The 26,449-nt window shown below is 40.5% G+C and overlaps 1 protein-coding gene across 17 annotated transcripts in view; it reads left to right on the top strand.

Moving 5' to 3' along the window:
• The window catches only part of BIRC6 (baculoviral IAP repeat containing 6), a 138,645-nt gene that overhangs the window by 75,833 nt on the left and 36,363 nt on the right, over nt 1-26,449 (top strand). For 15 of the 17 annotated variants that reach the window (XM_083432058.1, XM_083432052.1, XM_083432065.1 and 12 more), the window contains 14 exons: nt 4,293-4,549; nt 4,881-4,989; nt 5,838-6,059; nt 6,567-7,347; nt 9,161-9,304; nt 10,653-10,782; nt 12,086-12,217; nt 12,781-12,948; nt 13,441-13,614; nt 14,467-14,663; nt 14,954-15,254; nt 18,077-18,294; nt 21,962-22,126; nt 22,705-22,873. In XM_083432058.1, coding sequence (XP_083288184.1) covers nt 4,293-4,549; nt 4,881-4,989; nt 5,838-6,059; nt 6,567-7,347; nt 9,161-9,304; nt 10,653-10,782; nt 12,086-12,217; nt 12,781-12,948; nt 13,441-13,614; nt 14,467-14,663; nt 14,954-15,254; nt 18,077-18,294; nt 21,962-22,126; nt 22,705-22,873 — 3,167 coding nt within the window. The remainder of the gene's footprint in view (nt 1-4,292; nt 4,550-4,880; nt 4,990-5,837; nt 6,060-6,566; nt 7,348-9,160; nt 9,305-10,652; nt 10,783-12,085; nt 12,218-12,780; nt 12,949-13,440; nt 13,615-14,466; nt 14,664-14,953; nt 15,255-18,076; nt 18,295-21,961; nt 22,127-22,704; nt 22,874-26,449) is intronic. The other 2 variants (XM_083432054.1, XM_083432060.1) reach the window with 1 other exon arrangement.

Genomic DNA, 26,449 nt, shown 5'->3' with positions numbered 1-26,449 from the left:
TCCCCTTCATTGCCTAAGTGAAGTGAGAACAGCTGCCACCCTTCCATCCTCAAGAAGGATGGAGAGGCCCCCACCTTAAGTGCCCTGAGCCCACCAGGTGGCTTCATTACCCCAGCACATCTGTTGAAGTGGCTCCATTACCATGCTGCCAGTGCAGCAGCAGGACCTCTTTGCCCACCCAGTGCATTACATTGGGGTACTGGAGCAGGGAGGGTGGCCAATGGGCCCATTGGCCCCTCAGAGCATCTGGGCCACAGGCCACTGCCTCTCCTGGGGCCCTTCTGGTGCCAGGCCTGAGAGCATGGAACAGTTCATCAAGAGGTTCAGTACTATCCTCAATCTCCTCTTGGGAGCCCTGAGCACTGGAGGGTTCCACTCCAGACACACAGGAGATGAGCTTTCCCAGGAGAAGAGGCTTCTACAAGCAAGAAATAAACAAGACCGTCTGGGAGCTTCCTAGGAGATATACTTCTCTCAGCCCTGTGGGCTCTGGAGCTTATGGCTCTGTCTGTTGAACGACGTGGCCCAGGGAGAGAGAGGAAAATAGTGGAAGTAAACAGCTGGCTTCGCAAATGGTGTAAACAGGAACGGTTTGGATTCTTAGATCACGGACTGCAGTTTCTTGAGGATGGACTTCTGGCAAGCGATGGGCTGCACCTCACAACGGTTGGGAGGAATGTTTTTGCCAAAAAACTAAGAAACCTCATCAGGAGGGCTTTAGACTGACTAATGTGGGGGAGGGAGACAGTGCTCCTGAAGGTAGGAGTCTATTAATTGATGAAGCTGATCATCCAAATGTCATAGACCAAATGGAGCAAACAGCAAGCAGACCTAGTGGTGGGAGGAAAAAATCCTTAAATAAGAGACACGGGGGAATGACTAATGGACTTCAATGTCTGTACACTAATGCACAAAGCATGGGAAATAAACAAGATGAGCTTGAGCTCTTGGTACAGCAAACTAAATATGACATAATAGGCATCACTGAAACCTGGTGGGATAAGTCCCACGATTGGAATGTAAAAATGGAGGGATACAATCTATTTCAGAGAAACAGACCAGACAAGAAAGGAGGAGGAGTGGCGTTATATGTCAGGGATGTGTATACCTGTGAAGAGATCCAAGATTTAGAACCTCAAAGCCAAAGTGAGAGCATTTGGGTCAAAATTAAGGGAGAGAAGAATAATAGTGACCTCATTGTGGGAGTTTACTACAGATCCCCAAGCCAAACGGAGGACATAGATGATGCCTTCCTGGAACAGATGGCCAAGCATGCAAAAGGAAGGGAGATAGTAGTAATGGGGGACTTCAATTACCCGGATATTTGTTGGATGTCAAACTCAGCCAAGAGCATAAGGTCAAACAGATTCCTCACTGGCCTTGCAGACAACTTCATTGTCCAGAAAGTGGGAGAAGCAACAAGAGGAACAGCCATTTTAGATCTGGTCCTAACCAATGTCGATGACCTGGTTAATGGGGTAGAAGTGGAAGGATCATTAGGCGCAAGTGATCATGCTCTTCTGAAGTTTACTATACAACGGAAAGGAGCAGCCAAGCATACTAGGACTCAATTTCTTGACTTTAAGAAAGCCGACTTCATAAAACTTAGGGAAGTGCTGGGTGAGATCCCATGGACAGTAATACTAAAAGGAAAGGGAGTTCATGATGGCTGGGAGTTTGTTAAGAGGGAGATAGTAAAAGCACAACTTCAGGCAATACCAATGAGACGGAAACATGGAAGGTGCCTAAAGAAGCCAGGGTGGCTATCTAAAGAACTTTTAACTGAGTTAAGATTAAAAAAGGATGTGTACAAAAAATGGAAAAGGGGGGAAACCACCAAAGAGGAATTCAAACAAATAGCCAGCATGTGTAGACACAAAGTCAGAAAAGCTAAAGCACAGAATGAACTCAGGCTTGCTAGAGAGGTTAAAAGCAACAAAAAAGGCTTCTATGGGTATGTTCGTAGCAAAAGGAAGAACAAAGAAACAGTGGGGTCACTCAGAGGAGAAGATGGTGAAATGCAAACAGGGGACACAGAAAGGGCTGAACTCCTCAATGCCTTCTTTGCCTCAGTCTTCTCCGATAAAGAAAACAATGCCCGACCTGAAGAATTTGGAGCAAATGATTCAGCAGAGGAAACACAGCCCAGAATAACTAAGGAGATAGTACAAGAATACTTGGCTAGTTTAGATGTATTCAAGTCTCCAGGGCCAGATGAACTGCATCCAAGAGTATTAAAAGAACTGGCAGATGTGATCTCAGAACCACTGGCAGTCATCTTTGAGAATTCCTGGAGAACAGGCGAAGTCCCGGCAGACTGGAGGAGGGCAAATGTTGTCCCTATTTTCAAAAAGGGGAAAAGAGAGGACCCAAATAATTACCGCCCAGTCAGTCTAACATCAATACCAGGGAAGATTCTGGAGCAGATCATTAAGCAAACAATCTGTGAGCACCTAGAAAGGAATGCTGTGATCACCAATAGTCAGCATGGATTTCTGAAAAATAAGTCATGTCAGACTAACCTGATCTCATTTTTTGACAGAATTACAAGCCTGGTAGATGAAGGGAACGCAGTGGATGTAGTCTACCTTGATTTCAGCAAGGCATTTGACAAGGTGCCCCATGATATTCTTGTAAAGAAGCTGGTAAAATGCGGTCTTGACTATGCTACCACTCAGTGGATTTGTAACTGGCTGACTGACCGGACCCAAAGGGTGCTCATCAATGGTTCCTCTTCATCCTGGAGAAGAGTGACTAGTGGGGTGCCACAGGGTTCTGTCTTGGGCCCGGTCTTATTCAACATCTTTATCAACGACTTGGATGATGGACTCAAGGGCATCCTGATCAAATTTGCAGATGACACCAAACTGGGAGGGGTGGCTAACACCCCAGAGGACAGGATCACACTTCAAAACGACCTTGACAGATTAGAGAACTGGGCCAAAACAAACAAGATGAATTTTAACAGGGAGAAATGTAAAGTATTGCACTTGGGCAAAAAAAATGAGAGGCACAAATACAAGATGGGTGACACCTGGCTTGAGAGCAGTACATGTGAAAAGGATCTAGGAGTCTTGGTTGACCACAAACTTAACATGAGCCAACAGTGTGACGCGGCAGCTAAAAAAGCCAATGCAATTCTGGGCTGCATCAATAGGAGTATAGCATCTAGATCAAGGGAAGTTATAGTGCCACTGTATTCTGCTCTGGTCAGACCTCACCTGGAGTACTGTGTCCAGTTCTGGGCACCACAGTTCAAGAAGGACACTGACAAACTAGAACGTGTACAGAGGAGGGCAACCAAAATGGTCAAAGGCCTGGAAACAATGCCTTATGAGGATCGGCTAAGGGAGCTGGGCATGTTTAGCCTGGAGAAGAGGAGGTTAAGGGGTGATATGATAGCCATGTTCAAATATATAAAAGGATGTCACATAGAGGAGGGAGAAAGGTTGTTTTCTGCTGCTCCAGAGAAGCGGACACGGAGCAATGGATACAAACTACAAGAAAGAAGATTCCACCTAAACATTAGGAAGAACTTCCTGACAGTAAGAGCTGTTCGACAGTGGAATTTGCTGCCAAGGAGTGTGGTGGAGTCTCCTTCTTTGGAGGTCTTTAAGCAGAGGCTTGACAACCATATGTCAGGAGTGCTCTGATGGTGTTTCCTGCTTGGCAGGGGGTTGGACTCGATGACCCTTGTGGTCTCTTCCAACTCTATGATTCTATGATTCTATCTGTTATAGACTGAATCGTAACAAATCTTTTTTTAAAAAATTGCAGTGACTGTCAAGGAGTCTGCTTTTTGTAGACCTTGTCCAAAAAAGATTGTTCTATTGGGAGCTCAGACGTCTGGGTAAAACGGTGACCTCATGAGAAAGCAGTTTCTTTGTCTGCTTATTTCCAATACTCTCATTACTTGCACCTGTCTGTTACCTTGTCTGTACCACTGTTTCAAGGCCAAAGATGACCTTACAGTTTTCCACAGGGATCCTTCCGTAAACATAGCATGCCTGGCAGATTCTAAGCTTGGAATCCAAAGCATTTTATCTTGCCATTTAAAAAAGTTGTTGCTATTCTCATTGTTTAAAAGAACATGATCAATCTGGGATAAAGTACTTTTCATTTTTCTCTTTTGGTCTGTTATTGGCTTACATGGAGTTAGTATGCTTTCTTGAATCCATGTTGTCATTTTCTGCATTGCAAAGCTTCTCCACTGTTAGCACTGAAGTTGAAAGTACCCTTCCTTCCATTTTTAAGCTTGTTTTAATTAAGTTTTGGTTTCTTTGCTTTCCCAGCATTGGATGGTTAAGATTGTTGCACCATTGCCTCACTCACATAAGTGATTTAGAAGGAATGATGGCAAGTGCCGCGGCACCCACTGCCAACCTCTTGCAGACGTGTGCTGCTCTGCTGATGTCTCCATACTGCGGCATGCATTCGCCAAACATTGAGGCAGTGCTTGTGAAAATTGGACTTCAGTCTACCAGAATAGGCCTGAAACTGATAGACATTCTTTTAAGAAATTGTTCTGCATCAGGGAGTGATCCTACAGGTAAGAATGTGGCTGTTTCCTTTTTTTAATAATCCGGTGACTTGATAAAGAGTCTTACAGCCTTTCCTTGTTTAGAGAAACGAATAACTGTGTCAGAATAATGAAAAGCATTTAGTTTAGTAGTTTAAAAATAAGTGATTTTAAAGTTCTCAACAGTGTAAGATAATTTGTTAAGTTGTCCAGCTGCCTTTCTTTGTATCGATGATAATTATGCTACTATTGTTAAGATAAAAGTTTAAGGTTTGTTTTATTATTCAATAACACTTTGTTAGCTAGTGAATCGCATGTTCCTCAAGACATTAACAAATCTATTTTTCTTTTATGTGAGAAGATTTGAATAGCCCCTTGCTTTTTGGGAGATTAAATGGCCTGTCATCTGACTCTACCATTGACATCCTCTATCAGCTTGGGACTACTCAGGACCCTGGAACGAAAGATAGGTAAACAATGTGCATTGTCTCTAATACACACAAGCACACACACACACACAAAATGTGGTGATCGTGGATTGCAGAGATTATTACAGTGATGCCCTCAAAGGGATCACAAATGCAGATCTGGGTAATCTGGACATTACCAGTTTGTATGCATGTCAGTGGAGACTGGTAAATGGTGTTTGGAAGTAGGGGCAGTGCTAGCGGCCTGATGTTTTCCTTGTGTATGGGATAAAGCATACAACTAAATTCCACAACACTAGTATTATATATACACGCCGTAGAGGGACATAAGTGTGTAAATCTTTGAGAGTCCAAGGCAGCCAACCAACAGAAGCCAGAGCAAGCTGCCTTTTAGATGTGTGTGAGGTTGCAATTGCTTTTTTCAGACTTAAGCCATTCCTGGACTCCTTTTCCCCTTGCACAGGCTTCTGTTTATAGTTTGAGGGGAAGTGAAATGGCCATACAAGACAGAATATTTGATATTTGCAAATACTTCCCCTGTTAATGCTATAAGTCAAGCCATTGACAAATTATTAGCAGTTAATTTAGGCACATCTACCTTAGAAAAATGCCTATGCTAATGACTTGCAGTTGCCATGTCTGTTAATCAGACCCCCTGGGAAAATACTGAATTGTCAGTGTCACCTGAAATTTGTTAAAATGCTGCCCATTTGATCTTAGACTGACATGTTGGAATTATTTTTAGTTTGTCTGCTGGTTGATATTCAGTATGCACACCTACCATTCATTTCATTTTCTCTCCTATTCCATAGCACATTATTCCTTGTACCTTGAGCCTGTGTAATGTGTGACTAAGTTTAACCTTGAAATTATGTGTGTCCATTTTCTAGAATTCAAGCCCTATTGAAGTGGGTCAGTGATTCGGCAAGAGTAGCTGCTATGAAAAAAAGTGGCCGAATTAACTATATCTGTCCAAACAGCTCTACAAGAGAGTATGGTCTTCTGATGCCATCTCCTTCCCATTTGCACTGTGTAGCAGCAATTTTATGGCACAGCTATGAATTGCTTGTAGAGTACGACTTGCCAGCATTGCTGAACAGAGAGCTCTTTGAGTAAGTAGCTTAACTAAACACCTGCGCTATCTCCAAACTATATTTCTTTCTAAAACCTTTAAGCCTTAGTCCTACAGAGCAATAGTGAGCCACATTTTTTTTTATTTGTGCTTAAGAAACCAGTGCATGGTTATATACTACTAACATGATGCAAGACTTTCTTCTTCAAAAACAGATTCTACAAAGGAAATCAGATCTACTGACTATCACTTTTCACCTTCCTTCTTTTTGTATGAGATGTTTTAAGTGACTTTGACAGCTCATTTCATACATTTCATGTATTGGAAGTTTTAAATCGGGGATGGGGAGCAGTTTTAGTTGGTGAGCTATATATAAGGCTCATCATTCTGGACTATTGGCCATGCTGCTGGGGCCGATGGGAGTTAGAGACCGACAATATCTGCTTCTGTCTGCCATATTGAACAGGGTGATATTTAGGATTCTTTTTTGTTAACGAGGAGAATTGAGTGCGTGTTATGTTCTAATTACTTTCCCCTTCTTCCTTAGGTCTCTCTTTAATTGGTCCATGTCTCTTCCCTGCAATATGGTTTTGAAGAAAGCTGTTGACAGTCTGCTTTGTTCAATGTGCCACATTCACCCAAACTATTTTTCCTTACTCATGGGCTGGATGGGTATTACTCCTCCCCCTGTGCAGTTGCAACACAGACTGTCTATGACAGATGACAGCAAAAAGCAGGACCTTAGTTCATCTTTAACAGATGACTCTAAAAATGCACAAGCACCTCTTGCACTAACAGAGTCTCACCTGGCCACCCTCGCTGCCTCGTCTCAGTCTCCTGAAGCTATTAAACAGCTGTTGGACTCAGGTTTGCCCTCTCTTCTTGTAAGAAGCCTTGCGAGTTTCTGCTTTAACCATACCTCTGCCTACGACTGCAACACTCAGTCAACGGACAGTTCCCAAGACAGGCTCAGAAGACACCACGTCCCGCAGCACTTTAACAAGATGCCCATCACAGCCGACTTAGTTGCTCCTGTTCTCAGGTTTTTGACAGAAGTTGGAAACAGCAACCTTATGAAGGACTGGCTGGGCGGCTCTGAAGTCAACCCACTGTGGACAGCACTTTTGTTTCTCCTTTGCCATTCTGGTGCTACTTCTGGTGGACATGGTGGGGTGACTCAGCAGACTAGTGCTAGGTCAACTTTACTTTCTTCAGCTTCTGGAACAGGACTGACGACTCAGCAAAGGACCGCAGTTGAAAATGCCACAGTTGCATTCTTCTTGCAGTGCATCTCTTGCCATCCTAATAACCAGAGGTTGATGGCTCAGGTAATAAACAAATTCACAGGTTGAGTAGTTGATATTTATTAAAAGATCAGTTTAGCTGGATTTGAAGGACTGGCTGAGTATGTAGGGGCTGAGACTTCCCTTGGGGATCCAGACCTCCTTTTGTGTTTTGCCTATGATAAGAGCAGAGTCTTTAGGGTGTGTTGCAGAACAGACTAGATTCCTTTTCAAAATAAAGCTACTGGATTTGCTGGGGTTTATATGCCATTGCTGCTGGATAATGTGCGATGCTGCCCCCATCAAAAATCGGCAACTCTTTCAAGCCACAACCCCAGAAAAAGTTTAAACATAGCCATTGATGTAATGTTCAGACATTATAATCATCATGCCAAGGGTTGCTGTAATAGATGACTATAACATGGAAGTCCCTTGCAATATGGATTCCCCCCAGCACACAGAGCTTCCATGATAGCAGCAATTTCTGATGCCATTGCGGAGATAGTTTCCTCGTGAGCCTGTTTGTTATTACATGCAAATGAGGAAATACCTCATTTTGCTTGGTGAGTGCGGTCAATGCAAGACCTGACACCCAGTCTTTTATTTGGTGGCCCCCACAGTTTGGAATCATTTCACTTCAGAGATTCACTGGCATTCTGAAGGTGATGCAATGCATTCCTGATCAGGCAGACACTGGAAAGGATTTTAATGTTTAAACTTTATTCTAATTATAGTGAGGGGGGCGGGGTCATTCTTGTATTTTGTAAGCTGCCCACAACTTAGTCAATACAAATGTTATTTTCTTCGTTATCCTACTTGCTTCACTATTAGCCAAATGGTTAAGGGTCCATTTGACAATGTTGCCTGTGAGCCATTCTTTATAGGTGATATCAGGTGGTGGAGAAGGATGATTCCTCATCATCTTCTCTGCCAGTATCCCCCTTTTTCCTGATATACATCAAAAGAAGATGCAGACCGGAGGGGAATGGTTTGCAAAGTTGAAGTGTGCCTCAGAATTGTCTCACTGCACCACTTGCAGGGCACGCAACTTTGTTTTTTGTCTGGCTGTTTGCTGTCTTGTACAAAATTTGGAATGAAATCCACAGTCGTCGTCTAGGGCTTGCTTCATTTTGCACAGTATACCAGCCAGGCAAGAAGAAGCATCAATAATATCACATTGGTCTTTTAAGTCCAGTGGGCTGAGGATGTGAAATGAAGAGAGTGCATTCTTTGGGGCTCTCTGACTCATTCCGACTTGGAACACTCTGCTCACTCCCTTCCATGCACTCTTGAGTCAAGGATGAGTGACTATGGACTCTGGGGCAGCAGATGATGCCCCTCCATGGCCGCCAGTTGTTAAACCCCATATTAAGGCATGTATGTAAAGTCGTACCTTGGAAGTTGAACGGAATCCGTTCTAGAAGTCCTTCGACTTCCAAAATGTTTGGAAACCAAAGCGCAGCTTCTGATTGGCTGCAGGAACCTCCTGCAGCCAATCAGAAGCTATGGAAGCCCTGTTGGACATTTGGGTTCCAAAAGAATGTTTGCAAACCGGAACAATCACTTCCAGGTTTGCGGCATTCGGGAGCCCAAACGTCTTGAGTTCCAGGGCGCTGGGGATCCAAGGTACGACTGTACAAATAAATTGGTTCTTGGTCTTTGTAACATAAAAACCTGTTTGCTGCCCCCAAGTGTTTCATTTTAATACTTAGTGTCATTTTAGCAGCTGTAGAAGCCCTGTGAGCTTTAAGACAAATACAGGGGGAAGTTGTTTTGCCAGTTAATAAGAGCACAAGTATTGTTCACATGTTCTGATATTCTAATAAACAAACAAATGATTCCTCCCCTCCCTTCTTAGGTTCTCTGTGAACTCTTCCACTCTTCTCCTCAAAGAAGCAACCTCCCAACATCAGGAAATATTTCAGGATTCATTAGAAGGCTGTTTTTGCAGTTGATGCTAGAGGATGAAAAAGTCACAATGTTCCTTCAGTCACCTTGCCCAGTAAGTTACTTCTCTCTGCGCTCCCACCTAGGACTGGAACAATCTGTATGTAACTAGATATTGGAGGTGTTTTTTTTATGATTTGATATCACATCCCCAAAGGTGGGAGTTGGTGTCAAAACATGTACAGTGTTTTTCCAGCCCCAAAGACATAGAGACAGTGATGCACTTTTTAAAAAATAATATCTTTTTATAATAGTAGGTTGATGTTGATTATAATGAAAATAACCCTGGGATGATTTTCTTCTTTTAAGTCTGGTGTATTGCATGCGTTTAAGCTTTTTGCTTTATTAGAAATTCTGTGCTATAAGCGTTTTTAACAGAAGCACTGGTTATTTTTTAAAAATTAGTGGGAAGTAATTTGAAAACCTTACTACTATGTGTCTGCAAATGTGTCAGTTACCAAGAATGATTCATAGGCCTATAGCAGAAGGTGTTTGAATATTTGAAAGAAACACTACAAGGGGACTCTTGGTTACCCAGCTCCTCATGAGGCCAAAATGCTAATGTCTTTTAACATTAGCTGTAGCACAGTTACTGATTAAATCCATTCTGTTTTAATTACTTGACCTACTTGGCCCAGTGGCTACTGTGAGGCCATCCTTCTAGCTTGTTTCTTTTTCAGTGGGCAGATCCTGATGCCGCCTTCTCACTTTCAGATAAACAGTCCTTCAACTGTAGTACAAAAATACAGGTTTCTTGGAAGTATATGTTCAAAATAAAGTATTTGAATAATATCACAGTGAAAATTATTTTGTAGTTGACAGCGGAAAAAACTTTTCTAAGCTGTTAAAATCACCCTGAATCTCACATCCTATAAAGCATTAGTACGGTCATAGGTTAAATGTTCTTCAGGTTGAGCGTTTTCAGGTTACGCTCCGCGGCGACCCAGAAGTAATGGAGCGCTTTACTTCTGGGTTTCGCCACTCGTGCATGCGCAGACACTCAAAATGACGTCATGCGTGGAAGCGGCGAATCGCAGCATGCGCAGACGCGGGTTGCGTTTGCTTCAGGATGCGAACAGGGCTCCAGAACGGATCCCGTTTGCATCCAGAGGTACCACTGTATTGCAATAAAAGCTATTTTGGGTGGCAGGCAGCTAAGATTTACTTGGAATAGACCCATAGACCCATTGAAATGGATGGCTCTAACTTTGTCATATTTTTAATTTCAATGGGTCTACTCTAAGAAACCTTACTTGAGTGCCACCCTATATCGCTGACAGTGAGAAATGTTTATGTATAGCATCTTGAAACTAGTAATAGTAATAGTTAATATTTATAGTGATAGTAATATTTATGTTTTATTTCTAAATGCTTGATATAATTTTATGTTTTCTATCTTCTAGTTGTATAAAGGTAGAATTAATGCAACCAGCCATGTAATTCAGCATCCAATGTATGGGGCAGGACACAAGTTCCGCACTCTTCTTTTACCAGTCTCAACCACACTGGCAGAGGTTCTTGATCGAGTGTCAGGCAAGTTGCTTATTATTCTTAATTTTTTTAATGTCCTTTTTGTTTTATTTAATGAAAGTTTAGACCTAGATATCAACCATACCAATGAAAGTAAGTTTCATACACTTATTATCTGTTAGATGTTTTATACTCGACCCTTTCTCCAGTCCAAAGCACAGGGGGATTTCATATCAGAAATAATTAAAACAGCCATCTAAAATAAGTGAACATAAAATTGTTACGTTACATTAACACACAACTGAGCAGCAGCAAAAATGCCAATCAACTCTCCTGGGATGAAACAAATTACAAACCAAAAGCCTGAGTAAACAAAAACATTTTGATTTGATATTTAACTATATATGTAGGGGCAGAAAATGAATATAGTTGATGGGGTTGAAACATTGTCTAAATGTATGCCCCATGTTGGGCAAATGTTTCCTGCAGTTCAAGGGGGTTGGAGCAGATGACCCTTGCGGTCCCTTCCAACTCTGCCATTCTATGATTCAACTAATGAGTCTGTCAGCGAAAGCCCTATGCAAGGACTTCCACTGGCAGAACAGGGCTGTCCCCCTTGTGCTGCCCTGCAACCCATAAAAAACCCTGGAACAGCACTTGGGGGAGAAATGGGATAATTCAATCGGGCAAGCTCAAATGCTTACCCTAGCATGATGTTGAATTCCTTATTTTATATTTTTTAAATTATATTCTATTTTTCACCATGTAGGTCTCAACATGGCTTACAACAATAAAACGTACAGTATACAAACTGTAGTAAAACTTTCAATTGAAATCCTCAGTGATTTACAATCTTTTTAAAAATTAAAATGTAAAACATCTGAGATGCATTCAGGGAGGAAATACCTTAGGCTTCAATGCTATACCCATTTATTTGGGAGCAGACCTCCAATGATGATGATTGATGTTGCTGCAATTGTTAGATCAGTTCAGATCACACCAGCCCACCTTGCTCTTCTCGTGCATGTTCACACCCCATTTTGCCTTCACACGTGTAGATCCTAGTGCATTGGACAAATGTGCAAATAACACAGAACAGTTTAAAGTGCATTATACACTCCTCTCCATACATATGCTTCAGTGCACACAGAATTTGAATGTCAGGCCATTGTAGGGCATATTGGTACACTCCATATATCCCAAGGCACATACGGATTGAACAATTCATAGGAACATTTTGGGGGCATTCAGTGCTTGAAGCCATGAGAGAAGTGAAAACCAAATAATTGCTCTTGAGTGAACAGGTAGTCAGCTAATGAAAATCCTGGTTAACATTTCTTCATATACAGTAATCTTTATTTTTCAGATACCCCAAGCATAACCGCAAAATTAATCAGTGAACAAAAAGAAGATAAGGAGAAAAAGAACTACGAAGAGAAAGAAAAAGTTAAAGCAGAAAATGGGTTTCAGGACAATTACAGTGTTGTTGTTGCCTCTGGTATGTGTTTACTTGTTCTTCTTTGATGTAAAGTTGTCGGGTATGCTTGGGATGGGGTGGAGAAAGGGGCTGAGAGCACACCGCAATGTAGTCATTGTTGCTCAGTTCAAAACAGCAACAAGTTAAATACAAGTACTCCCAAGTTTGTTTAAAAATATATAATGTCAGTTCCTTTGTACTCCTTGGCCAACACAGTGGAATGCAGGAGTAAACACACTGAAATAAAGATTATAGTATGTGTTAAAGAATTGGAACTGAATTGAATAGGATACTGGGTGTGACACTTAGCTGTGGAAGGTTCCACACGTTTCTGCATTAGTTTTAAAGGTTTCTAAATCCTCGCACCAGCTCCCATCCATACAGCAATCTCTGCCGCCCAGGTAGAATTGCCTTGGCATGCAAACGCTGCATTCATAGGTCTGCCACACAGGTTAAAAGTTCTTCAAACATGAGATGGTGCCATGTGGAATGATTCATGGGCATTTCTCATGCAGGTAGAATCTCATTTATTCAAGCTGTGTTGTTTTATATGCCTTTAGAACGCTACTTCATTTCTGTTACAGGTTTGAAGTCTCAGTCGAAAAGGGCTGTATCCTCTACCCCCCCTCGCCCCCCCTCAAGACGAGGGAGAGTGATGGCAGATAAAGTAGGCAACTCCTCCACTGGAGGCGACACTTCCAGCAAAACTATTAGTGTTCCTGTTTTTCACCTGTATCATAAACTGCTACCAGGTAATGTTCCATATTTTCTGATAAAGCATATTTTCCAGCATTCTGAGTCGTATAAATTCCTGGAGCTATCCATTCACCCAAATGGTGGCATTATAAATAGTTTTTGTTCTGTCTTTATGTTTTATATTCCTGATTGGGATACCGTATTATGTAAGCTGCTGGTATGCAGTTGTTGCCCAGGAGGTTGTCCTATATGCATCTTAAAGTAAACAAACAAATGAAGGCAGTATTGTAGCATCTAAATATTTATCCAGACGAATAATGTGTTTGCTTTATAATCCAGAAGTTTCTCAAAATCAGCTGAAAATCTGAGGAAAGAGTCCAAAGTCTAAGCATTGTCAATACTATATAAAAATGTGAAAGCTCGAAATGACAAAAGCTCTTCACACCAAAACCATGGTTTGCATTAAGCACAGTTGAGCACCCAAATCATCATTTGAAACGTACAAACCATTATTTAAAGTTGTTTGTTAACTAGTTAATGTTCTGTAGGTCAGCCACTGCCACCCGAGATGACCCTTGCCCAGCTTCTGACTCTGCTGTATGACCGCAAACTCCCTCAAGGATACCGATCCATAGACTTGGCAGTTAAGCTGGGCTCCAAGGTGATCTCAGACCCAAGCCTTTCAAAAACAGACTCGTTCAAGCGCCTCCACACTGAAAAAGGTATCCATTGAATTCTCTGTTTTCCTCATGTTTTCCTAACTTCTCATTCCGCTCTTTCTCCTCTGCAGCCTGCCTAGTTAATCAACACCTCTCACCCACATGAACTCTGGGAATCGCCAAATGGCTCTTCTCTACCTTTGATGCCCTGCTAAGAACTCCTCTTCCCCCTTCTTTCTCTGCTTAAGATTTTGACCCCCTCACTGCTAAAATAGAAGCCATCTGCTGTGGTGTCTCTGGCTCTCTCTTCCACCTCTCCCTCCTCTTGCACCTCCTTCTACCCTTTCTGCCTTCTCTCCTGTCACATTTGATGAAATCGCAAGCTTGTTATTCTCATCACACCCCTGCACATGCTCCTTTGATACTGCCCCTTTCTGACCATCTCCCCTGTTGTTACCCATCCTCTCCTCCACATTATCAGCCCCTCTGCCTTTTCGCTCCTTCCCTTCAGTGTGTAAGCATGCCTCTCTTTTCCCCTCCATCATACCTGTTCTTTGTGAAATATACATAGATGACATTATATGAAAAACATTGATTTATAGATATTATAATTCATATGGGCAAAGTATTCTAGAGTCACCCCTATCTTTTGTCTACTGATTCTTTTGTTCAAAAGTCACTTCCTTTTTTGCCTACTTCTTCAGAGATGGAAAACTGCTATTTAACTGAAAGAGGAGCCACATACCCCTACCCTAAAAATAGAATAAACTGTGCAAGCTTTTTTTTCCAGATTGCTTTAGCCTGTGTTCCAAAATTTACTGGGTATTCCAGATTAACAGTGTCTGTGCAAGGGCCTTTTATTTAATAATATAATTTCACTGAACAATTGCCTTTTTAAAATCTGTGTGTATATAGAACATGCAGATTTGTTGGGGCCTTGCACTGAAGATGAAGCAGTCACCCCAGGTGAAGAGTGCATGGATGCTGTGCTGGATGAATCCTTTCTTGAAGTGTGTCCCATTCAGTCTCCATTGCAAGTTTTTGCTGGTATGGGTGGCCTGGCCCTCATCGCAGAAAGGCTTCCTATGCTTTACCCAGATGTAATTCAGCAAGTAAGTCAAATCCTTACTTCTTGTATTTTGCCTTCCTTTAATAAGTAGAGAAGTTCTTACTTGTGTTTTATAATTAAATATGCTGTAGACCTGTTCACAGTCCGCATAAGGCTACGGTTTTCATTTCTGATAGCAGTTGGGAAATCTTTGATTTTATTTTACATTGGTGTAATTTCATTATGGTAACTGAATTAGTCTAGGGACTTTCTAATGTCATTATTTGCATCAGAAAGTGTCCTTAAGTAGCTGCCTCAGAGGGTAGTATTAAGCATCTTCTTTTCTTTCTGAAGGTGAGTGCTCCAGTGGTTACATCCACCACCCAGGAGAAGCAGAAGGACAGTGATCAGTTTGAATGGGTTACCATTGAACAATCGGGAGAGCTGGTTTATGAAGCCCCAGAAACAATTGCTGCAGAACCTCCACCAATCAAATCAACAGTTCAAACTATGTCTCCCATACCTGCTCATTCTTTGGCTGCTTTTGGATTATTTCTTCGCCTCCCAGGCTATGCTGAGGTGCTACTTAAAGAGAGGAAACATGCCCAGTGTCTGCTTAGATTGGTGTTGGGAGTTACAGATGATGGTGAAGGAAGTATGTACTGTAACTACTAAATATATTTGGGGACTACTGCTAAAGATTTCTCTTGACTGTACAAGTTTACAAGTATTTGAAAGAGATAAAACTGGCTCTTGTGAAATTCCATATCTCTTCTGGCTTTGGAACAAAAGTATGAGAGTCAAAATCGGTCCTGAAGAGCAGATTTTAATTTTTTTTTACCTTCATTGCACAGAAAAATTGGTCAGAGCTAATAGAATTTTATTTTATTTTTTAACAGGGCCTCTAATGGAAACTTGATTAAGAGCAATAACTGTTCAACTTAATTTCAGGAAATCTCTGTCCTTTCATGTTAAATAAACCAGATTTTGATGGCCTTGTAAAGATAAAATATCTAGACATTGGCCTAGTTTTTTATCTGACGCTTATTTCTGCTCTCGTTTGGATCCATCCAAATGTAGACAGGTTGTCGTAAGTAATAAGAAAGGGCAAAATAATCTTAACTGGCACCTTGATTTTCTGCTTTTGCTTCCCTTTCCCTAGGTTTGTGTTGCAACTTTTATTATGTTATGTACAGGGTGGGAGACAATATGAACCAAGGTTACCAGAAAGTTTCTGTGTAGATATTCCCTCCAATTGGTGTGCGAAAACATACTTGATTATAAATCACCTATTTCCCTCACTTCTTGACCACTGTCATTCTGCTTGTTGCTTATCTCCTCCTTTCATACAGTCTGAAAATGTTGATGCTCTTTGTAACTCCAAACTTTTTCTGTTTCTGTTTTCTCACTGATTGTTCTGATGCATTGTCTCTAGTGGCAATGGTTCCGTACTTCATTTCTTCCACATAGCAATATTTTCTCTGTATTTCCATTAGTTGGTTGTGTGTGTTTAGAGATGTTTGATAGTTTTAGTAGACTGCAGCTACAGCAGAGAAACCCTGAGTTTTAACACATTAACACTTTACTGTCTGATAAAAGGAGCTGTAGAAGTTAATACTTCTCATGAGTACCATCAGGGTATTCGTTTTATCAAAGTATTTCAAATGCTTCACATAGGATATGTTGTTTTCATTTGATACTAGAGATACACTACTAATTTATTTGTTGAAAGCTGTTGCCTCACTTTTCCACTGAAGTGTAGTCAAGGCTGCTTGCATAATGAAAAATCAGTTAAAATAACAATACAACATACAAAACATTCGCAACTAAAGACAGAAGCTACCAAATAAAGCGCATAAATGAGGCAGGAAGAGGCAGGGAACTAGCATGCCAGACGCATTTAAGAAAAAGATGTTTGTGCAGTGGTGAAAAGCTACCAGGAAGGTGGTGCAGCCTGCTTGGCAAACAGTTACAGTGTCTTGATGCAACTACAGAAAAAAACATTTTCCTGCTTCCCAACCAAATGCAATTCAGATGTTGGTATGGCCACAGAGAATAGCCTCTGTAGAAGAACTTAATTAGCGTAGAACTTCCCTTATGTATCCCAAGTCATAGAGGGCTTGAAAGGTTGTTAACCAGAATTTTAATTTGGGTCCAGAAATAAGCTGAAAGGCTGTGAAGTTGCTCTGAAGAAGTAACATGCTTCTGATGTTGGGACCCCCAGTCAACAACGTGGCCTTAGCATTCCAGGCCAGCTGAAGTTTCCAGACTGCTTTTAAAGATAACCTCATACAGTGCACTGCAGTAATCCATCCAGTTATGATGTAACTAAGCCCCAGCCAGATCCAGGAGTAGCCCCAAGCTGCAAACTTAGATCACACCATTCTGACCAATATCAATGTTGCTAGATTCATACATTTAAAGAAAAATAGATTAGCATCAGTGCTGCAGAAAAATAAAATATCCAAAATTCACCCAGTGCAGCTATAATGTTTTGCAAACTTGTTATTGTAGCAAAGAGAACACTAGAGCCTGAGGCGCATGTTCTGCCATCCCTTTTAGTGTTGTGTTGTAGCATTATTGATGCTAACCATTGTTGCATTTTAACCAGCCTTAGCAAACTAATTTCAAACATGGCTGTAAAGCTAAATTTATTGTAAATCCTAAAACAGATGTCATGCCATGCCATAGTTCGTTCCTGTAGGAAAAAAGGAATATCTGAGCCTGCCATTTGTTTCATGTCTCTTAACAGTGGTAAAGAGATGGAGAAATGTTTCATATACACTGGGACTTAATGGCAGAACAGTTTCAAGCAAATGTTTAATCAGGTGGCGTGCTCTGGGATTTCTCATCTAATCTGTACGCCTGTACTTAAAGAACATTGGTACTCCCACATTACAAAATGTTCCTCATATGCAGTCTTGCAGCACTTAACAGTAATGCCATTATATTACTCTCATATGTGGAGCAAATTTTGTGTAATAGGCCTAAATGTAGATTCAGAAAAAAAGGCAATGCTGTTTAATTTTTTGTTAAATTAATCTATGTCTACAAGAATCTATCTTCCTGCATTGAGGAATTCTTCCATGCAGAAGCACTCTAAAATCTCTAGCACATATTATCCACATGATAATCCTATGCAAAGAGAGCAACACTTAGTCCAACCATGTTTCATGAAGGCTAAGGACTAAGTTTACTAAGCCCAGTAGAGTCCAGCCTTGTTATTTACCAGATACCTTCCTTCCTTGTGTCACTTTCAAGAAAATTAATATTACGTTCTATACCTACTTCATAATGACAGTATGATTGCATTTTCCTCTTTCTGTCCTTCTCCAGTTCCCTCAGTCACTCACAATTGTTTAGAAATAACAAACAAGAAATAGTATTTTAAAATTCAACAAAATACCTGTAATATGCTTTAAGCTTAATGCAGTGTGCTGACAGAAATGTTAACACTTGTTTTCTCTCTCCATCTAGGTCATATTCTGCAGTCTCCTTCCGCTAATGTGCTTCCAACCCTTCCGTTTCATGTGCTGCGCAGCTTGTTCAGCACCACACCTTTGACTACTGATGATGGAGTACTCCTCAGGCGAATGGCATTAGAAATTGGGGCAATACATCTTATCCTTGCCTGTCTGTCTGCTCTTAGCCACCATGCTCCAAGAGTCCCCAATTCTAGTTCTAACCAGACGGAGGTCAGTTTTGCTTCAGAATAATAGGATCAGAAATATAAAGATGGGGGGGGGGGTTGGGGGTTAAGCCAACTTATCCTTTCTTCCATGTATTCAGAATAATGGTCAAATCTGTACTTCCTTCCATAGAGATAAAACGTTTAACTTTTGATTCAGTTGTTATGATGTCATGCTAGGAAGTGGCATGTCTATAGCTGACATATTGAAACATGATAGTATCTAATATCAAAGAGGTGGTTAATATTTATGGTCAGAAACAGTTTCTCCAAACCTTAAGTTGTTTACAAAGAATACCTGTTACCCTTATAGCAAAGCAACTCAGCTTAGGGGTACAGTCATACCTCGAGTTGAATGCGCTTCGGGTTGAGCACGTTCGAGTTGCGTTCCGCGGCAACCCGGAAGTAACGGAGCTTGTTACTTCTGGGTTTCGCTGCTCGCGCATGTGCAGACGCTCAAAATGACATCATGCGCGGAAGCAGCGACACGCACAGACGTCATTGCGTTCCGTTCGGGATGCGAACGGGGCTCCGGAACAGATCCCGTTCTCATCCCAAGGTACCACTGTATTCCTTGATACATCTTTGTCATCAGAAGCCCAAGTGTGGCTCGGAGTGTCTTTCATCTGTTTTGTCGGGTTCACCAGCTACGACTGTTCCTGTACAGGGATAGGAAGAACGCTGTAGTCCATGCGCTGATAACCTTGCAGCTAAACTGCTGTAATGTGCTTGGGCGGAACTGCCCTCTGGCCTGGTTTGGAAGCTCCAGCAGGTATAGGAGGCAAGATTTCTGATGAGGGCATCTGGCCAACAACATGTGTCACCATAGTTAAAGCATCTGTCAGGTTTGAGGTTCTTGTATTAATCTACAGATCCCTGAACAACTTAGGTCCTGCATAATGCGGGAACTGCCTGAACCCTTACATTCCAGCTCAGTCACTGAGATAATATGTCGGAGCCAAACCTTGAGGGCCATTGGCCCAGTCTTGTGGAGTACTCTACTAATAGAGATTCAGCAGGTTTCTTCTGTTCCAACTTTTAAACACCTGCTGTTCCATTAGGTTTATGCAGACAATTAAGAATACATCTTTACGCAATAGTCATTTGAGTTCTAATTTTAACTTTTTATGTGGCTTTTATTGTATAGGTTTTACATACAGTTGTTGTGAACTGTATTTTATTTATGAATTAGCGGCATATACATATTTTTATGAATAAATAAACTGTTGGAGATCTGACTCTAACATGTTCCAGGGTTTGATCATCCACCACATTATTCTAGTCTTTCTCCCTAATATGTATAAACAGTATGAACACAGGGTTTAAATGACTCCTTCCACAGCACAAAGTGGATTTTGTGGGGAGGCCATATTAAAGTGCTTTTTGAAAAGGATTATAATATACATCTAGCAAGAGACTAGAGTAGTTTTAATTAGCTTTACAGACCACATTTTGGAGGTAATAATGATAATAATAATAATTTTTATTTATACCTCGTCCTCCCCAGCCAAGGCCGGGCTCAGGTTAAGGTTCCTGATGTATGCAGCATGCCACTATGCAGTCATAGACCACAAAAACTCACAATAGGAGATACTGTTTGTGGCTCCTTAGAACAAACTTATTTGGACTGACTGTAGTTTTTTAAAGTGTAGCCAAAGCTGGCATCTGGTCAACTAGTTCCAGGCCACTGAACATGCTACAAAATCTATAATGCCTAAGCAAGCTTCATCTACAAATATTGCAGCCACACCGATCTTCTCTTTACATTGGACAAATAACCTTCATTAGAGAGATTTAAGGAATTTGGAACAGGCATTTCAGGACATGGTAGATGACTTGACCATATACAGTGACAAGGGATACAATGAGAGTTGTGATAAGGTTCAAAGAACCTGCTGAGAATGCTTCCTGCTGACAGCTTCATTTGGCAAAATGATCCTCTAGTGAGAACAGTACTGTGGAAAGTGATTGCTGTATCATCTTTTCTATGCTGTGTGATTCTTCTGGGCCATTAAACAAAACAAGTGTTATTTTAAATAATAAGCAATGCTCTGATGTCCATAGAGGTAACCTTACATGTCTAAGTGCATTAGAAAATCAAGATGCTTATGTTCCAGTAAGACCTAGGAGATTTAAAGTCCATAAGATCCCATTAAAGTTGAAGCATAGACATCCTTATGTAAGACACTTTATTGTTGTATTGCAACCTGAACATTGTCTTATGAGATTGCTATCTGAGAGCAATTAAAATTGTCAGTAGGTGGGGGAATCCATTAGGAATTGCTGCATAAAGTACACAGTAGTGTGTCAGTCACCAGGTAGTTTTGATATTCTGAGAAATTACGTTGTTCTGTGCTCAAGTTAGTAAAATCTTTTTGTTTTTGTTTTTTATATAATAATTTTTATTAGTTTTCAATTACAGTCCAATAATGGCCTCATTATAACAATACCAATATATAATACAATTATTAATACCAATCATTCAAATACCAAATTATAGAATTTATATTAAGTGGCCTCCTGCGTGCTAGATTTGATGGTTTGGTATTTTCTTTATTTTTGCATTCCAAAATCTTATTAATTTTAATTACGTTCCAGTAATAATAATAATTCCTTATACAACACCTGCAATATTCAGCTTCTATTCATGTTGACACATTAAATGATTTATAAAACTACAGGTGAAGAACTCAAACAATATCCTTGTTCTTCCTGTGTGTGGCAATTATTCTGTCCATGGTGTTTCTTCCAGGCCTCGTAAGATGTTATGTCTTTCTTTCCCCCAGTTGTTGCTGTTATCCGTCATGCCTTGGGCGGAGCTGATATCCCATTGTTTTTCCAGAAATTTCTCTATCGCTCCGTCCCATGCTTTAACAACAGTTGCAAAAGTCACTCTGTCCCAGTAAATAACCTGTTGTCACTATTTTTCCTCTCAGCCTGGGAAGAAGAGCGGTATTGAACTATGGATGACTTAATAAAGAACCTTATCAGTTCCTTGGCTGTTCAAAGACTTTTTTCATCCTTTCTTCCAACTGAAGATATATGAGCAATTATACTTCCAATTAAATTAAATTCGAAGTCCTCTTAGCGTTATTCAATTCACTTTGTAAATAATAAAGGATGGAGAAGAGTCAGCTCTAAGTTTCCACTGTAAACCTTTTGCAAAACAAAGTTTCCCTCCCTTTTTCCTTTTTTTTTACGCACACAGTTCCATTTGATATTATATTCCACGTTTATAATCCAATTTCTTCCATCCTCGCTTTTACAAATATAATTTGAACTAACATTCAGGGGAGGGTTATAGAATCATAAATGTAGAGAAGAAAACTTTAAATGAAGAAACCATGGGCTTCCCTCCCCCCCCCCCGGCTTTTACGCTGAATGAAGTCTTATCTCAATTTCAAACCTTAAAGTCTTTGCAGTTGGTTTGTTCCGCAGTTTGTGATCTCATCTCTTCTAGCACACACACATCCTGTAGCATAGATCCTGAGGATGAAAGCCACTTACCAAAGCTGCTTAAAATCCATGGTTAAGAGGGACTTTTAACAACCCATGCTCAAAGAATCAGAATAAAGAGAATCTAGCGTTTACTAGGATATTATTTGGCTTCTGATTCCTGAAGATGAAATGAAGTGATTCTAAATAGTAGGGTGATTTATTTTTCTTTTTACTAGCCACAGGTGTCAAGCACACATAACAGTGCAACCACAGAAGAACAGCAGCTTTACTGGGCTAAAGGCACTGGGTTTGGAACTGGTTCGACTGCTTCAGGATGGGATGTGGAACAAGCTTTAACTAAACAAAGACTGGAAGAAGAACACGTCACGTGTCTCTTACAGGTACTGGAGAACAGCACAACATTCATACATTGCCAAAAAATACCATTTGGTTTCTTATGTGTATTGACTGTTTAGTTGTGCTTTGGTGCATTTTCCACTTGCATGGTCAAAAGACCCTGTCCGCAATTCAGAGAGAGAACCTTGTGTCTAACTCATGGGCATGCAACTGAGCTTCATTATTCCTCTTTTCCTTTCAGACTGTGTGTTGCATAATGAACCTTTTAAAACACTTGGATGTTTGAAAAATATTATTTGCAGCACATTTGTAGCTCCTCCCTTCTTTGGGAAGAGGGAATGAAATTGACATCTTTTAAGGTGGTTTTGTAATGGGAGTTCTTAAATTCCCCATTAAAATTGCCATTTTAAAATCATAAAGAATTCTGAACTTTTTTGTTCTAAATAAATATTTTTTTGTCTGCCTAGTAATAAAAAGTTTATAATATTGGATTTCTTATTCATCAGATATATCACATACTCAGTTTAATAAGAGTCTAATTGTTATCTTTCAGCTCACATTCTATATGACTTGTTCTACTATTATTAATCTAATTTTGACTCGGTGTTTTTAAACTGCTCAGGTTTTGGCTAGCTACATAAATCCTGCAGGCAGCACATCAAATGGAGATGTCCAGTCCAGCCACGAAAGTAGAGGACAAAACAGCAATGCCCTTCCGTCAGTTCTGCTAGAACTACTTAGTCAATCATGTCTTATTCCAGCAATGTCATCTTATCTCCGCAATGATTCAGGTAATGTACTGCTCTTTGTTTTTAAAAACAGCGTGTTCTGGTCTGGTAAATACATTTCAGCTTTTTATAAAAGTTGCTTTAGATATCAAATTCAAATGTAGCATTTGAAGTTTGGGTAATGTGTGAGAAATTAGTGGCTTGAAGCTGAACATAATTAGTCTAGAAGCAAGTAGAAGTGCAGTTTGGCTGTGAGGATTTTTTTGTGTTGGCAGTGCATATTTCCCACTTCTTATTCCTATTTTCTTATGTAAATGTGTACTATTTAACTTTCATGTCAATTGTCTATATGCAAGTACTGCAGTGATAAGCACTAGAAGCTTCCACAAACACTACACAATGCTATCTTTTGGCAGTAGGACTCAGAATTGTTGCAGGTTGAGGTTCTGTCAGCATGTTAAGTCTCATCCAATGTCAGCAGTTACTATATATATATATATATAGTTTCTCTTCCTGTTGGATGTGCTTCTGCTTCTGTTGACCTATGAAGCTCTTGCTGTAGTGCAATTAAGCATGAGGAATTTGTCAAAAGTGGAAATAGGACTTGCCCTGTGTGCACATTAAAGTACTTTAGTGTAGGGTTTTTGAATTAGTTGAGTTCTGTTTGTTCAGCCATAAGGAAGGACCCAGCTGTCTTTGAGCACATTTCAATAATCCTACAACTGCTGAACTAAGGTTCGAATTCAGTGTAGTGCTATAGCAAATACTCTGTCAGTGCAAGGATTTCTTCCTGTGCAATGGAACTTTCTCTCCCTGTCCTCTCCTCTATCCTCTATTCTCTCAGCCTTGTGGAGCAGATTTGTGGATAGCACAGAGGGAGTTGAGGGAAAGTCTCATTGCATATACTTGCACAATTATTTAGTTGAATACCACCCCATAGGTGTTTTTGGACTTAACTTATACTCTACTGCTTTTTCTTCATGATGAGAGCTACTGTGATTTGATGTTTAATTTTATTAATAAGGCTCTTGCAAGTTTTTTTTGTCATTGCCCAAATGAGGTCAGGTTCACTGACCTTTTAAAATTAATTCTTGTATGTTTCATGAGTACTCACTATACTTCCCATATGATCTTTCCAGAGAACTCGGTAGTATATTTTGCCAGCAGTTTCTGTATGGTGTTGTAAGTCTTCATAGAATTGGTCAATTTCAGTTTCTTCAGCACCAGTAGTTGGTGCATAAACTTGGACTACTGTGATGTTAAAAGCTCTGAATCTACTTGTACTTGTCTTCCACTCTTCCTCAGTAGCTAGCTCCTTAGCAATACACATTTCCTATTACAAAAAAAGTTTTACTATCTACATTCTATATCTATATTATCTATACATTTTCAAGTTTCTGATTAATTTTAACCCAGAATCTGACCATATCTACTTAGAAGTCAGTCAGTACTGTCAATTTTCATGCAACTGCTTCCATAAGTATGCTTAGGGTCATCTTTTTGCCCTGCCAAAGAAGATTATCCAGTGGTTCATAAGGTATCAGTAGGTTAGCATTTGTATTGCCAGGGATGGGGAACCTGTGACTCTTTAGATGTTGTAGTCAGACTCATTATCTCTGACCACTGGCCATGCTGGCTGGGGCTGATGGAAGTTGGGAATCAAAGAATAAATGGAGGGCCACAGGTTCCCTTTCCCTGTACAGTGGTACCTCGGTTTAAGAACAGTCCCGTTTAAGAACGATTTGGTTTACAAACTCTGCAACCCGGAAATAGTGTCTTGTTTTGAGAACTTTACCGCGGTCTAAGAATGGAATCCGAATGGTGGAAGGGCACCAGCGGCAAGAGGCCTCATTAGGGAAAGTGTGCCTCAGTTTAAGAACGGTTTTGCTTTAAGAACGGACCTCCAGAACGGATTAAGTTCATAAACCAAGGTACCACTGTATTATGAATCCCATGGAGTCTCATTTAAGGTTTATTGTCTCCTATTTCAAAGTATGTGACTCGAAATAAGATTCAAATTGATAATGCCATGATCTGAAATGAAGCAGTTCTACACAAATTCAGATCTTTGCATGCTTTGTTGAAATCAGCAGATTGAAGCAGGAGTCTTGAACCTTTTAAAAACCAAGCATCCAGTTAGCCCAAGAGAAGCCACTTTTCACCCAGATATAGGTATCTAAATTTACTGTATAAATTTATACAGTTTATACTTTCTCTTCTTAGAAAAATACACAAGCAAAAACTGATGAACTGGTGGTATTGCTACTGGTGTTAGCCCAGCTTAGGTCAGCATGACGCAAGTGTGCATCTTGAAATGCCATTTGACAATTTATAGACTAACAGAGGAAGCAACCTACATTTAAACCAATAGTTTTGGACATAGAAGCAGTTAATGGGAAACAGCTATTGCCCTGAGGTCCACATCCAGTATCTGGTTGGCCGCTGTGGGATGCATAGAGTTGGACTAAATGGGTTTCCCTTCTGATCCAGCTGGGCTTTCCTTAAAGTGGTCATGTGTTCTAATGTGTTCTACTCAGAATAAACCACTAAAATGAATCCATTGTTTTAGATGGGTTTTCTCTGAGTATGACTTGGATGGATATCACTCAGCATAATTAGGTGGTCTGACCTATTTCTGTTAAACACTTGAGTTGAATCACAGCAGATGGCTTGGCTGTTTGGATTTTGATAGCGAATGGGAAGCACAGTTGCCTTGAGCCTCCTGTCAAACTCCCCATTATCTTTCTTGCCTTCCTTCATTGTGGGATTAACTGTTTCATTTCAATGTTGGGCAAGGTGCATAAGTTCTGTATTTTAGACATTTTGAAGGAGTGTGAGGCATAGGAAGTTGAGAATGATTAACATTGGCAAGCATATCTTTATTCCATTTCCCAGTGTTACATTTTTGAAAACCTTGATATGAAGGGCATCCTCCCTCTTACACGAACTATATCAGTGCCAGAACAAGGTCTGCTGGAAAGAAAAGCAACTCCTTGTTTTTTGAATGGGATGAAGGAAATTATGTTGTTGTCGAAAATAATGTGTTTGTCCCCATTATTTTCTCATTATTAATATGATCAACACTCATTCAAGTGTTATGCCTAGTGCCACTCTCCAGCTACACCAAAAGTCTTTAAAATACATTCAGTTGTAACTAAGCTGCATTAAGTGATTTAAAAGTGTATATTTAAAATAACCTAATCGTGTTTTTCAGGACTGAGGTCCTTTCAAGGCAGCTCACAGTAAAAACTATGCATTCATACATTAGACTTACTTTACTTTTAAGAGGCTTATTCTGTAAATGTGGCAAACGAACGAGTTAGTCTACTACAAGATCCCAGTGCACTGATTTGTTTCCTTTTCATTCTGCATACCCTCTAAGGAGCTCAGGGCAGCATGCTAACTGAAATGTCTGCCATTTTATCATTGCAGCCACCCTGTGTAGTACCTTAAGCAAAGTGATAGTGTCTGACCCAGATAACCCAGGGAGCTTCATTGCTCAATGAGAAAATTGAACTTGGGATTGATAAGCCCAAGTTGACCACAGCAGCCACTGCTCCACACTTTCTGAAGGATGCATGTGTCTACAGCGGAAGTGTAGAAGAGTGGGCTGGCTGGAAAACTAGGAAACCATAAAAG

The sequence above is a fragment of the Podarcis tiliguerta genome, assembly GCF_965153285.1.
Source record: "Podarcis tiliguerta genome assembly, chromosome: 3".
NCBI lineage: Eukaryota > Metazoa > Chordata > Lepidosauria > Squamata > Lacertidae > Podarcis > Podarcis tiliguerta.
Note: the sequence above shows the minus strand (reverse complement) of the source record. Positions and strands in the feature narration are given on the sequence as shown.